The sequence below is a fragment of the Schistocerca piceifrons genome, chromosome 4 (genome assembly GCF_021461385.2).
Source record: "Schistocerca piceifrons isolate TAMUIC-IGC-003096 chromosome 4, iqSchPice1.1, whole genome shotgun sequence".
NCBI classification, from domain to species: domain Eukaryota; kingdom Metazoa; phylum Arthropoda; class Insecta; order Orthoptera; family Acrididae; genus Schistocerca; species Schistocerca piceifrons.
The window spans coordinates 502,422,061-502,436,039 of record NC_060141.1 but is presented as its reverse complement, the minus strand read 5'-3'; the positions used below and the strand labels follow the sequence as shown (position 1 = coordinate 502,436,039).

The 13,979-nt window shown below is 44.5% G+C and overlaps 1 protein-coding gene across 4 annotated transcripts in view; it reads left to right on the top strand.

The window, feature by feature from the left end:
* The window catches only part of LOC124794698 (irregular chiasm C-roughest protein), a 1,925,819-nt gene that overhangs the window by 1,891,572 nt on the left and 20,268 nt on the right, over nucleotides 1-13,979 (top strand). For all 4 annotated transcript variants that reach the window (XM_047258262.1, XM_047258263.1, XM_047258264.1 and 1 more), the window contains 3 exons: nucleotides 869-1,466; nucleotides 5,522-5,652; nucleotides 10,134-10,551. In XM_047258262.1, coding sequence (XP_047114218.1) covers nucleotides 869-1,466; nucleotides 5,522-5,652; nucleotides 10,134-10,551 — 1,147 coding nt within the window. The remainder of the gene's footprint in view (nucleotides 1-868; nucleotides 1,467-5,521; nucleotides 5,653-10,133; nucleotides 10,552-13,979) is intronic.

The window sequence follows — 13,979 nt, the reverse complement described above, 5'->3', positions numbered from 1 at the left end:
TTTAAATTTCGTATACTATATTTTTTAAGTTATCTGACTTTACTGGTCATCATATCAGATTAAACATGTGGTTATGTAGGATCATACTTGAAATTACAATAACTCATAGTCAAGACCAAATAATAAGACAATAATTTTTTCTTTCTTACGTCTGTTAAGTGTCATCATATAGTGTTACCAAACACTTTACATTTAAAATTACGGACCATTTACAGAGGGAATGTGTATACCACTCTCTACAAGCATCAGTCATTTATGGCGTTACGAACAAACCTCTATGACACAAACATCACACATAATTGTTGCATGTAGAGGCTCTTTTGTCAGAGGCGGAGTGGATGAGAGGTCTAGGGGCTACACTCGAGTCCCGGCGTGGCCAGTCATAGTCTATCTCGGCTGCGAGCTCTCACAGCGTATTTTCGCCAGTTCTGGCTCCTAATCAGAACCTACTGCATAGTCGCCATCTCTCTTTACGAGGCTGTTGGTAGTTCTAATTTCGATGACTTCTTTATTAAGCTGACACGGAATCCACTTGCCTTACATAGCTTCAAATGACTTTCTTCCAAGCTGTGCTGAGCAACCGCCGATTTTTCTTTGTGTCCCAGGCGAACGTACTCGGTGGGCTCAAGGTAGGGCTGCTAAACGCAGCGTTGTGCCTGCCCTAAGTAATTGCCGCAGCCTACATTCACAATAAATGCTACGGACACGAGGCATATGCACCCCGAACGGATCCTTGAGCGAGCCGTCTAGACCTTTAATCTTCTGTAGTGATCGGAAGATTGTTTTAACATCATATTCACTTCATCACTATCACGTACAGACGGATTTTGTCTCCAGTGCCCTGTATTCTATTGCTGAATGCTTACAGATAACGTGGATTGACGGCCTGGGCAACGTACTGCGCGATGGCATCGAGTACATCGTGGAGGCGCTGCCCGACGGCCGGCGCTTCACCGCCAAGTCGATCCTGAAGCTGACGCCCAAGAAGGAGCACCACAACACGACGTTCACGTGCCAGGCGCAGAACACGGCCGAGCGCACCTACAAGAGCGCCCACCTGCGCCTCGAGGTGAAGTACGCGCCCAAGGTGACGCTGGCCGTCGTGGGCAGCAACGGCGCCGCCGCCGGCACGGGCGGCCTCACTGGCAGCCTGGTGGGGGGCGGCGCCGGCGCCGGCGCCGGTGCCAACGGGGGCGGCGGGGGCGGCATCGGGGGCGGCATCGCCAGCATCGGCCACCGCGGCGGCATCACCGAGGGCGCCGACGTGCGCCTCGCCTGCAAGGCGGACGCCAACCCGCTCGACCTGACGTACCGCTGGTACCTCAACGACGAGCCCGTGCCCGGCGACTTCACCACTGAGCTGGTCATCCACAACATCTCTCGGCGGTACCACGACGCCATCGTCAAGTGCGAGGTCCACAACCCGGTCGGCAAGAGCGAGGAGTCGGAGACGCTCGACGTAAACTGTAAGTACGCGTCCACCAACACACTGCCCAGCAGTACGCGTTGTAACTGTTTCGTACAGGGTTGCTCACAAGTACAAGACGTACAGGAAAATGACACTTGTCGGTGAATAGAGCATCTCTTCAAATATCGATTCGTAATACGCGCCGTGGCGTAGTTGCAGATGACAGATAGAGATGGCAGTTCCGCTTAAACAACCAGTTTTCGGGTATTTAATTTTTTTTCCAGCGCTAGGTTAACCTCAGTGTTAAAACCGCTCGAACTAACCGGTTTCTGAAATAAGCGATTTTTGGTTTTGTATTCCTATCATTTCCTATAATAAACACAGAAATCGGACAAAGACAAAGTTCTGACTCCTTCAGTTACAAGATAGAACTGAAATTTTAAATTAAATAGGCAAATGACAGAAAACTTTATCAGTCCACTGTTCACTGCTTTTCTCGAAAAGTGATAAGTGGTTGAATACTGCAAAAAATTACCATTAGTCTCCTATTGATCTTAATTTTGAAACCCTAGTCAAAAAATCATGTTGTAATCGAGGATCATACCACTATTTCAGCAATAAGAATAGTCAGTACGAAAGACTGAAACTTCATGTTAATTTTTCCGTTCCAAAAGCCAAAAAGAGGTAAAGGCGTCTTATTATAGACTCAGGCAACAGATGAGCTACTTTCTATTTTTATTATAAAATATTAATGAATTGTTAAGTTTAAAGTTTTCTCCTTATATGATGTCACAGTTTATTGATGATGTTTGGTTTGTGGGGCGCTCAACTGTGCGGTCATCAGCGTCCGTACAAAGTCCCAGTTTTTACACAGTCCAATTTTTTACTCAGTCCAATCTAGCCACTGTCACGAATAATGATGATGATGAAATGATGAGGACAACCCAAACACCCACTCCCTGAGCAGAGAAAAATCCCCAACCCGGCCCGCATCTCGTGGTCGTGCGGTAGCGTTCTCGCTTCCCACGCCCGGGTTCCCGGGTTCGATTCCCGGCGGGGTCAGGGATTTTCTCTGCCTCGTGATGGCTGGGTGTTGTGTGCTGTCCTTAGGTTAGTTAGGTTTAAGTAGTTCTAAGTTCTAGGGGACTTATGACCTCAGAAGTTAAGTCCCATAGTGCTCAGAGCCATTTGAACCATTTTTTCCCCAACCCGGCCGGGAATCAAAACTGGGACCCGATGACCCAGAGGCACCAACGCTAGCCACTTCTTTGTCCTCTTTTTTTCTTTTTTTCATTTTGTTCGATATTGTTCGTTGCGTTGGGTCTGGGCGGACGTCACAAGACATCCGTTTAAGTTAATCGCTGACTCTTTGACTCAGTTTTTTTTATTACAGGGAGCACTCAGCCCTCTGACCGAACACGCTGAGCTACCGTGCCGGCGCATTATTCTCTCAGCAGTATTGAGCCAATTCTTACGCCATGTGTTTGTTGCTTGTTTCCGTAAGCAATGTTATTAAAATATTAAAATAACAATGCAATATTTCAAAGCCTTGGAAATCTTATGAATAAAAGTTACACATTTTTAAAAAAGTGTTGTTAGAAAACAAAAAGTTTTAGCACTGCTGCTATGGCTAATTGATATTTCCGTTTTTTATACGGTTATTAGTAAAAAATTAAAAACCCCGCCTATAACCGAGACCAAACAAATTCCGAAAAATAGCCGTTATTAAGCACTAAAATACTGGTATCGGCTTTAACCAGCCCCGTCCCTAATGTCAGAACGAGTGGACCAATTAGACGTTCCGTATTGTTGCACTGACTTGGCTCGTGCATGCAGAGGCGCAACCCAATGAACAAATTTCCGAAGCAGGTTGCTGCAGGCAGTGGTAACTTGAATGAATCACTCACATTGCTCTTCCGCCCGTACTGACGTCTCCTGCATCACGAACAGCTCCCACATCGAGCATCTATAATGCGATTTAAAAGCTTGCAGAGATGCTCTACCCTCTGATATGTGTCTCTTATCTGTAAATCTTGTAGTCCCCTTCTGATACCCTGAAGGCACTTCACGAATAACCCTGCATCCTATAACTGCATATTCTTCATCTTCATAACTATGAGAACCATCAAAAATTAAAGAGACAAACTGATGTAGAAAAAACTGTGCATTTTTATAAAATCAGACTTTTACTACTTCCAAACATCATCCCCACAATATTAATACACTTGTCCCGACGAATAACTAGTTTTTTTTTAAATACCTGATGCAAAGAAGTCTTTGTCTCGTTGTACGAGCCACTTTCTCACAAATTCTTTGCCTTCTCGTTGTTGCTGGAATTTCCTTCCACTCGTTAAGTGGACCAAACAAATGAAAATCCAAGGCGGCGAAATATGGACTACAGGGAGGATGAAGCAGTACCTCCCAATCCATTTTTTCAGTGGTTTCATGAGTCATTTGGGCAGTTTGAGGGAGAGCACTGTCATGTAGCAATATCACACCTTTTCTTTGAGATCCGCGAAGTTTTTCCCTCATTGCTTTCTTTACTTTGTTCATCAGCACGAGTGATTAGTAGGCACTGTTCATTGTTCGCTGATTTTCCAAATAATCACAAAAGACGATATCTCGAGCACCTCAAGAGACTGTAAACAACGTTCTACCCGCTGATGCTTACCTTCTGAATTTCTCTCGGACAGGTGAGCTGTTCTGCTTCCATTCCAAGCTTCGTCTTTTGGCCTCGGTTGAAAATGGTGAACCCAAAATCCAGCGCAGGTTAAAATCTTGTTTATGAAATGGTCATCTTTCCTTTCATAGCGTTCTTTCAAGGCTGTACACACTCTGAGTCTTGTTTCCGTGTCTTTTTTTTTCGGGACGCTCCTTTCACTTCTTGCGCTGTACTTGAGCTTGTTACTGATAACTGTGCCAACACTTACTGCAACTGCTTTTGCTATATGAATAAAGTCGTCAATGCAGGTTTCAAGAGAAGGAGTTGACATTTCGACCGGCTAACAAGGAAGTTTTTCGTCCGTCACGGAGTTCCGATTGTTCTATCCTCTTCAGCGGTTTATAAAACTTCGCCGTATTGTAAAATCACTCGAGAAAATATTTTTGTCGATTTTTCACCTTCAGAAAACAAAAAAACGTATCAGTGAACGCTATTCACTTAATGTGGAAACTTGAAGCTGATACGCCATCGTGAAATGCAACACTGAGTTTATAAACAAAACAGCTTTTAGCTGTCAGCTGTTCTCAACTCATGCCAGTGATTCTAACGAAAGTCATGAAAGTAACTACCCCCCCCCCCCCTACAAGCTGTTTCATTTCTACAGCAGTTTGTCTCTTTAATTATTGAATGTTCTTCGTATGCTTCGTAAGCCAGTACACAATGCATGGCGGAGCTTACTTCGTACTAATATTAGCGATTTTTTGTTGTATTCCATACACAAATTGAGGGAGATTAAAATGACTGTCTATAGCTACGTATATACTTTGCAAACCACTGTACAGTCCCTATCAGGGGGTACATGGTACCAGTACTAGCGCCTTTGTACCAAATTACATTCAAAAACTAAGCAAGGAAAAATGGTCTTTCTCTTTGCCTCTATACGCGCCCGAATCTCTTATCTCACTGTCATGTTCTACTCAAGATACAGAGGATCCAGCAGAATCATCAATAAGTCTTCATCGAATACACGTTCTTTATTGCGTTTTCTGTTACAGATGAACTGCACTCTTCCAGAACCTTTCCAAAAAAATCTTAGTCTTCTATTGGCCTTGTAATGTAACTGACCAATAGAGCCCACTTTGTTACGAGATATTATACACTAATTAAAGTTGGTTTCGAAAAAGCATTCACCGGCCGGTGTGGCCGTGCGGTTCTGAGCGCTTCAGTCTGGAACCGCGTGACCGCTACGGTCGCAGGTTCGAATCCTGCCTCGGGCACGGATGTGTGTGATGTCCTTACGTTAGTTAGGTTTCAGTAGTTCTAGGGGACTGATGACCTCAGATGTTAAGACCCATAGTGCTTAGAGCCATCTGAACCATTTTTTTTATCGAAGATGAAAAATAGAAGTGCGTGGAGCGTGATGAGTGTGTAACTGTGGTGGTGGTGTGCAGATGGGCCCAAGTTCCGCAGCCGACCGCGCAGCGTGCAGGCGGACCCCGGCTCCACGGTGACGCTGTCCTGCGACGTCGACGGCAACCCGCCCGCGGACATCGTTTGGATACACGACGACGGCACCTCCAAGGTAAGTCTCGCACCACCCACCTCTGTCTAGGTAACCTCGCGGCTTCGACGCCATTTCAAAAATGACGGTCGGCTTTGGTTGAACTTGACCTGCCCGACAGATACGAATGATGACGGTAGTAACAACGACCTGCTGACATCACACCAAAGACTGTAATGGGGAAATCCAGATCGTTCCCTTTGGGAAACTGGATCCGTCCTTGGACATGTGTGCCCATTTGTGAAAACGTAAGACAGTAGAGGCGAAAACTGGAGTTCAGAACTTTCCAGGCGTACCAGGGGTGTCCAGGAAGTAACAGTTGCGAAATAGAGAACATAGCGAACATCCGTTGAAGCTATGCACAGACGTGTTAGGCAGTTGATATGCTCATGGATCACGCGACATTGTGCTTTTCAGTCGTCGCAAACAGTCCCCAGCCAAGTATGAGTGCCTGCCGAAAGATTTCGCTTGATTTCATGCGACCCCATATAACATAACTGTCATGGATTCCTGCTTCATGACAATTCTCGGCGGCACACTGCAGAGGCAATGAAGATGTTCCTGTAGCGTTTCCGATGGGGATTGTCTGATCACCCTCCATACAGCCCGGACTTGGCTCCCTCTGATTTTCATCTCTGTTCACATGCACAGCTGGTTATGAATACATTTTGGCATAGACGAGAAGTTGCAGACCAGCGTAGAGAACTGGCGAAAAGCAAAGATTGCTGACTTCTACGGCGAGGTTGTTGGAAAGCTGGTACAACCCTACCATAAATGTCTAAATCGGAGCTGGAAGGTGTAGCGGCCAATCGGAACTTACTTTCTGGACAATCCTCATAATTAGCTTCCTTACTTCAGAATGTGTCACTGGAAGGTGGAATCATTGTGATACTCAGTATCTTAGCTAAAGATGTACTGTATTTTACTTTCAGCTCCATTTTAGCAAAAATTTAAATATCACTTCATATAAATATAAGCTTGTTGTGTCTGTGTAAAAACTAGCTGAAAAATTATGAGTGGAACATATCCCTATAGCGCAAAAAGTTTCGAGAATGGATTAATAAAAAGTAGAGACATGTTAACGATGGTGATTTTAATGCTTCAGGTGTTCTACATATTCTCCACCCTAATTGAGTACAACGCACAGAACGTTCATACAACGCCGTCAGGCTATCGATTTTGAGCAACTCGTGCGTCAAATTGGGTTGATTGTCGGTTACGTCGTCTTACATTTCAATACATTTCAATCAAGTCGCGACAGGCGTGCACACCCCGTTGGAGTCACGGTGTGAGGCACAAGCTTTGCACACACTTTTCTGTTCTTTATCGAATACTTGATATACAGGGCTATTACAAATGATTGAAGCGATTTTATAAATTCACTGTAGCTCCATTCATTGACATATGGTCACGAAACACTACAGGTACGTAGAAAAACTCATAAAGTTTTGTTCGGCTGAAGCCGCACTTCAGGTTTCTGCCGCCAGAGCGCTCGAGAGCGCAGTGAGACAAAATGGCGACAGGAGCCGAGAAAGCGTATGTCGTGCATGAAATGCACTCACATCAGTCAGTCATAACAGTGCAACGACACTTCAGGACGAAGTTCAACAAAGATCCACCAACTGCTAACTCCATTCGGCGATGGTGTGCGCAATTTAAAGCTTCTGGATGCCTCTGTAAGGGGAAATCAACGGGTCGGCCTGCAGTGAGCGAAGAAACGGTTGAACGCGTGCGGGCAAGTTTCCCGCGTAGCCCGCGGAAGTCGACGAATAAAGCAAGCAGGGAGCTAAACGTACCACAGCCGACGGTTTGGAAAATCTTACGGAAAAGGCTAAAGCAGAAGCCTTACCGTTTACAGTTGCTACAAGCCCTGACACCCGATGACAAAGTCAAACGCTTTGAATTTTTGGCGCGGTTGCAACAGCTCATGGAAGAGGATGCGTTCAGTGCGAAACTTGCTTTCAGTGATGAAGCAACATTTTTTCTTAATGGTGAAGTGAACAGACACAATGTGCGAATCTGGGCGGTAGAGAATCCTCACGCATTCGTGCAACAAATTCGAAATTCACCAAAAGTTAACGTGTTTAGTGCAATCTCACAGTTTAAAGTTTACGGCCCCTTTTTCTTCTGCGAAAAAAACGTTACAGGACACGTGTATCTGGACATGCTGGAAAATTGGCTCATGCCACTACTGGAGACCGACAGCGCCGACTTCATCTTTCAATAGGATGGTGCTCCACCGCACTTCCATCATGATGTTCGGCATTTCTTAAACAGGAGATTGGAAAACCGATGGATCGGTCGTGGTGGAGATCGTGATCAGCAGTTCATGTCATGGCCTCCACGCTCTCCCGACTTAACCCCATGCGATTTCTTTCTGTGGGGTTATGTGAAAGATTCAGTGTTTAAACCTCCTCTACCAAGAAACGTGCCAGAACTGCGAGCTCGCATCAACGATGCTTTTGAACTCATTGATGGGGACATGCTGCGCCGAGTGTGGGAGCAACTTGATTATCGGCTTGATGTCTGCCGAATCACTAAAGGGGCACATATCGAACATTTGTGAATGCCTAAAAAAATTTTTTGAGTTTTTGTATGTGTGCGCAAAGCATTGTGAAAATATCTCAAATAATAAAGTTATTGTAGAGCTGTGAAATCGCTTCAATCATTTGTAATAACCCTGTACTATTTGCAACACAACAAGGTTGACACACTGTTGCCGCACGTCCACTACTTAACACTGCATGCTCATATGTGACTGGATGAATGCATACCTGTGGTTTACACTTGTTACTTCAAGCTGCCACCGTAGTACCTGACGGCGCTTATACGCCAGGAGCAAAATCAATCTCGGAACTTTTTGGACAGACGTTGGAGGATACAACATACATTGTAGTCTGTTATCATCTCAGATATCTTTCGCAGGTAAGGTGTGCTTGAAGAGTAAAGGCCGACTGTCTGCTTGCTTCTGACAGGAATTAAATAAATACAAGATGTACATCTTTGCTTCCGCCGTTTTTCCCCAACATTTGAGGCTTTAATGAAACAAACTGGTTGCACATGTATCATTCAAAGTACCAATCCCGCGTCGAAAAAATTGTTCATCTTTTGAAGGTATCCACGAATCGATCGAATTTGTGACTTCTTCATGAGATCGGAAGTGTTGGTCAGCCAGGCCATCCACCATTCATCTAAACAGGTGATAGTCAGAGGGAGCAATGTCTGGAGAATACGGCGGGTGAGGCAGGACTTCCCATATTAACGTTTCCAAGTAAGTTTTGACCTCTTTTGAAACGTGGGGTCGAGCGCTGTCATGCCGCAATATCCCTTTACCGTGCCTCTCCCTGTATTGCGGCCGTTTGTCTTTTAATGTTCTGCTCAAACGCATTAGCTGCGTTCGATAACGAGCACCCGTGATTTTTCACTTGGTTTTGACACCTCATAGTAAACGACGCGGGGCTGGTCCCACCAAATGCAGAGCACGATCTTGGAGTCGTGAATATTCGGTTTGGCCGTCGACGTGGAAGCATGGCTGGGATACCCCCATGATTTTTTGCGTTTAGGGTTATCGTAAAGAACCCATTTTTCGTCCCTGGTCACAATGCGATACAGAAATCCCTTCCGTTTTTGCCTCTGAAGCAACTGCTCACAAAGACACAAACGCCATTCAACGTGTCTTGGTTTCAGCTCACAAGGGACCCAAGTTCCTTCTTTCTGAATCATGCCAATAGGCTTGAGACGTTTTGAAATTTTTTGCTGTGTCACTCTCGCTAATCGTGCCAGTTCTTCTTGAGTTTGACGCGATTCTTCACTCAGCAGTGTTTCCAGTTCAGAATCTTCGAAAATATTCTCTCTTCCACCACTATACCGGTCTACGACGTTAAAATCACCGTTCTTGAAGCGTTGAAACCACTCAGGACACGTTCTTTCACTAATAGCGTCCTTATCATACGTACTTGAGAGCATTCGATGAGACTCAGCCGCTGTTTTCTACATACTGAAGCAAAACGGTAACACCTCCCGCAGATGACGAGAATTAGGCTCATAAACTGACATTTTCAATCAAGAACAACTTTATGATGCAGAAACAAAAGGGCTAATCTTTGAATGAGGTTATGTTGACCGAGGTCCAAGCTAACTGCCTGACGTCTGCGATCTGTTTCGACTGCTACTTACCGTTGTCGCCACCTATCGACAAATGGCGGAAGCAGAGTTGTCATATTGACGTGTCATGAAATTACAGTAGCCTGTATGGCGATGTTGTTACTGTGGCGTCATAGTGGTTTTATTTTTATTTTATTTGACGCCACAGTAAGAACATCGTCATGCAGGCTGCAATTTACCGATAGTTAATACAGATTTATTTATAAGTAGCTGTTGGTGGTTTGAAAATACGACTGTTATTCAAATATCTCGTCTGTCGTTGGCAATTAGTGAAATGTTTTGCCTGTTCCGAGGCAGGGTAGGACGGTAGCCTTGACTTGTTTGTGATAACTGGACAGGTGGTGGGCACGTCGGTGAACCTGACGCTGGACGTGGAGCGTCACACGGCGGGCCGGTACTACTGCAAGGCGAGCGTGATGGGCTTCCCCGAGGTGGGCGCCGAGGCGACGGTCTACCTCAAGGGCCCGCCCACCATCAGCAGCCAGCGCACGCAGTTCGGCCAGCAGGGCGACACGGTGCGGCTCGAGTGCGTCGCCTACTCGATCCCCAAGCCGGAGCACGTCATGTGGACGTTCCGCGGCGCCGAGCTGGACCCGGGCGACAGCGACTACACGCTGCTCGAGGAGCCCACGGCCGACGGCATCCGCAGCGCGCTCGTCATCCGCGACGCGCAGGACCGCCACTTCGGCGCCTACAACTGCTCCGTCACCAACCCCTACGGCAGCGACATGGTCGAGATACTGCTCAAGCCGCAGAGTAAGTAGCCACTGCCTGTCTCCCCCCCCCCCCCCCCCCTCAGTCCATCTTCCAAATATTTTTAAGTACACTACTTACTAACACATTGTAAACCCATACTCTGATACCACTTCTGTATCACTGCCAGTTCTCCATCTACATCTACATACATACTCCGCAATCCACCATACGGTGCGTGGCGGAGGGTACCTCGTACCACAACTAGTATCTTCTCTCCCTGTTCCACTCCCAAACAGAACGAGGGAAAAATGACTGCCTATATGCCTCTGTACGAGTCCTAATCTATCTTATCTTTGTGGTCTTTCCACGAAATATAAGTTGGCGGCAGTAAAATTGTACTGCAGTCAGCCTCAAATGCTAGTTCTCTAAATTTCCTCAATAGCGATTCACGAAAAGAACGCCTCCTTTCCTCCAGAGACTCCCACCCGAGTTCCTGAAGCATTTCCGTAACACTCGCGTGATGATCAAACCTACCGAAAACAAATCTGGCACCCCGCCTCTGAACTGCTTCTATGTCCGCCCTCGATCCCACATGATAGGGATCCCAAACGCTCGAGCAGTACTCAAGAATAGGTCGTATTAGTGTTTTATAAGCGGTCTCCTTTACAGATGAACCGCATCTTCCCATAATTCTACCAATGAACCAAAGACCACTATCCGCCTTCCCCACAACTGCCGTTACAAACTTGTCCCACTTCATATCGCTCTGCAATGTTACGCCCAAATATTTAACCGACGTGAATGCGTCAAGCGCTACACTACTAATGGAGTATTCAAACTTTACGGGATTCTTTTTCCTATTCATCTGCCTTAATTTACATTTATCTGTATTTAGAGTTAGCTGCCATTCTTTCCACCACTCACAAATCCCGTCCAAGTCATCTTGCATCCTCCTACAGTCACTCAACGACGACACCTTCCCGTACACCACAGCATTATCAGCAAACAGCCGCACATTGCTATCCACCCTATCCAAAAGATCATTTATGTAGATAGAAAACAACACTAGACCTACCACACTTCCCTGGGGCACTCCATATGATACCCTCACCTCCGATGAACACTCACCATCGAGGACAGCGTACTGGATTCTATTACTTACGTCATCATCATCATCATCATCATCATCATTGCCATCACCATCAGCATCACCCATTTCATCACAATTTATATGATCATTACCTATACCATCATCACTATCACCACCATCACCACCACCACCATCTATATGATCATCACATATACTATCATTATTAACATCAGCATACTTATCATCATGACAATCCTCATCATCAAAATCATCATCTGTTTCATCCACAACATTTATTTATCATTCCTCTATTCAGTTATCATCCATTCATGACTAGCATCAACATCCATATGATCACCTTGCTCATTGATACTATCGTCATTTATATATTCATAATGTATACCATCAACATCAGACAGAAATCCCCGTAAAGCAACAGAGAAATGATCAAGTTTGGCAGTAGGTATTATAAACCGAAAAAGACTTCCAACAACAAGACTGGAACACCTGATTATGACATACATCAGAAAATTAAAGAATAATATAATGAACGGGAACAAGTTGAAAAAATACCTTGAGGAAGCTCAGATAGAAACAGTTGAAGTAGTAGGCTGGAATCTGTTCAGCCAAAAGATAATTTGTTCGATAGTACAACCAGAGAATAATACTTCTCAAATTATATATAAAAATAAATTTTTAATATACCACGTTTTTAAATCGCACTAAAAACTATAAAATAATTTCTCATAGACCCATACAGATCCCCATTCCCATACGTAGGCCTTAGTCCTGAAAATTTGTGATTGTGAATTTTAAATAGCCATGAAAATACTTGTAAGATTTAAAACGAGAAACGTGATGCATGTAGTATCAACTGAAAAGTAGTTTAATAGTAAGGGGTTATACTACTCATGCATCAATCATCCCATTTTTTCATTTTAAATGTTTAAAGCATTTTCAAGCTACAAAAAATTCGCAGTCATAAAGTTCCAGGACTAATTTCCTGGGGTTAGCAATCTACATCACATGGAATTAGAAAAAAATTATTTTAAATTCTTCAGTTCGATTTTAAAAAGTGATACGTTAAAAATTCATTTTTATTTAAATAACTATTTTCTGGTTTTTTAGTCTTGGTGTGTACGACATTTTTAATCGATTTCAAACGTTTTGATGATATTACAACAGATATGCGGCAAATACCAGGTTTATTTCAGTTTCTCTTCACCTGACTGAACAAATAAATTGCTTCCTTCTACATAAGGCCGAGTAGGTAAAAATGAGAGAGATTCAAGCTCGCTCGGAGGCTGTCCAACAATCGGTCTTCCCGGGAAACATTTGCGACTACAACAGCAAAAGGGGAAATGGCAGTGGTACACAATGTACCCTCCGCCATACACCAAACAAGAAAGCGAGTTAATATTGCATTGTATTACAGTTCTGGGTCACGACTAAAATTTCAGGTCTCTAGCTCATCGGAAAGTTAATTTAAAATCAGTTGCGAAAATTGAACCGAAAAGACTGACAGACAAGAAAGAGAATTAACAAAGAGGTGGCTTTTCTATAAATTAATAGTAAAAACAGGACCCAGTGGATTGAAGAAAGAAAAGTACGCAAACAATAATATCATCGTCAGTATAAGCAACATCATCCACGTCACCATCTACATCACTGACAATGTTGATACATCCACCGTCATTCATTCACTATTCATTCTCATTCACATAATCATCATCAGCATCAGCATCATCGTCATCATTCATTCAGCAACTTTCATTTATTCACCATCCGTCATTCATCTGAGCATCCATCATCAGTCATCCATCATTCATCACCACCGCCGCCACCATTACCACAGCCACCACCACCACCACCGATATCCATCTAGGGTTAGGCTTCCGGCTTCATGAGTCGCTTCATCATTTATGTTGTCTGCCTATATTTCTTTTCGCATTGAGTCTCTGTACTTCTGCCAGTGTCTGTTATTTGCCACCCAAAGAGAACTTCTCTATTTCTTTCAGCGTCTCATTTTCTAATCGAATTATCGTAATGTGACTTAATTCGACTACACTCCATCGCCTTTGTTGTACAAATATGTTACGCAGACAAGCCAATAAGTAGTTCCACAGGTGGGTGTGATTGTTCATTTTCAGCACTTGAGAATGATCGGGATGTGGAAGGAATATAGTGGATATTTCAGTTGCGTCGTCGTGTGTCGCGATGACCCGATTCAGCAAGAGACGTGAGACCTGAACAACATAGGACGATGGAGCGTTCCAGCGAACCAGTCGTGCATTGCTTCCATGGCCATCGCCTATTACGGAGTCAGAGGTCTGCTTTTAGCTGGTGCGCATGAAAGGGAAAACGTTGTAATTCCATTATGAATACTAAAACACTATTA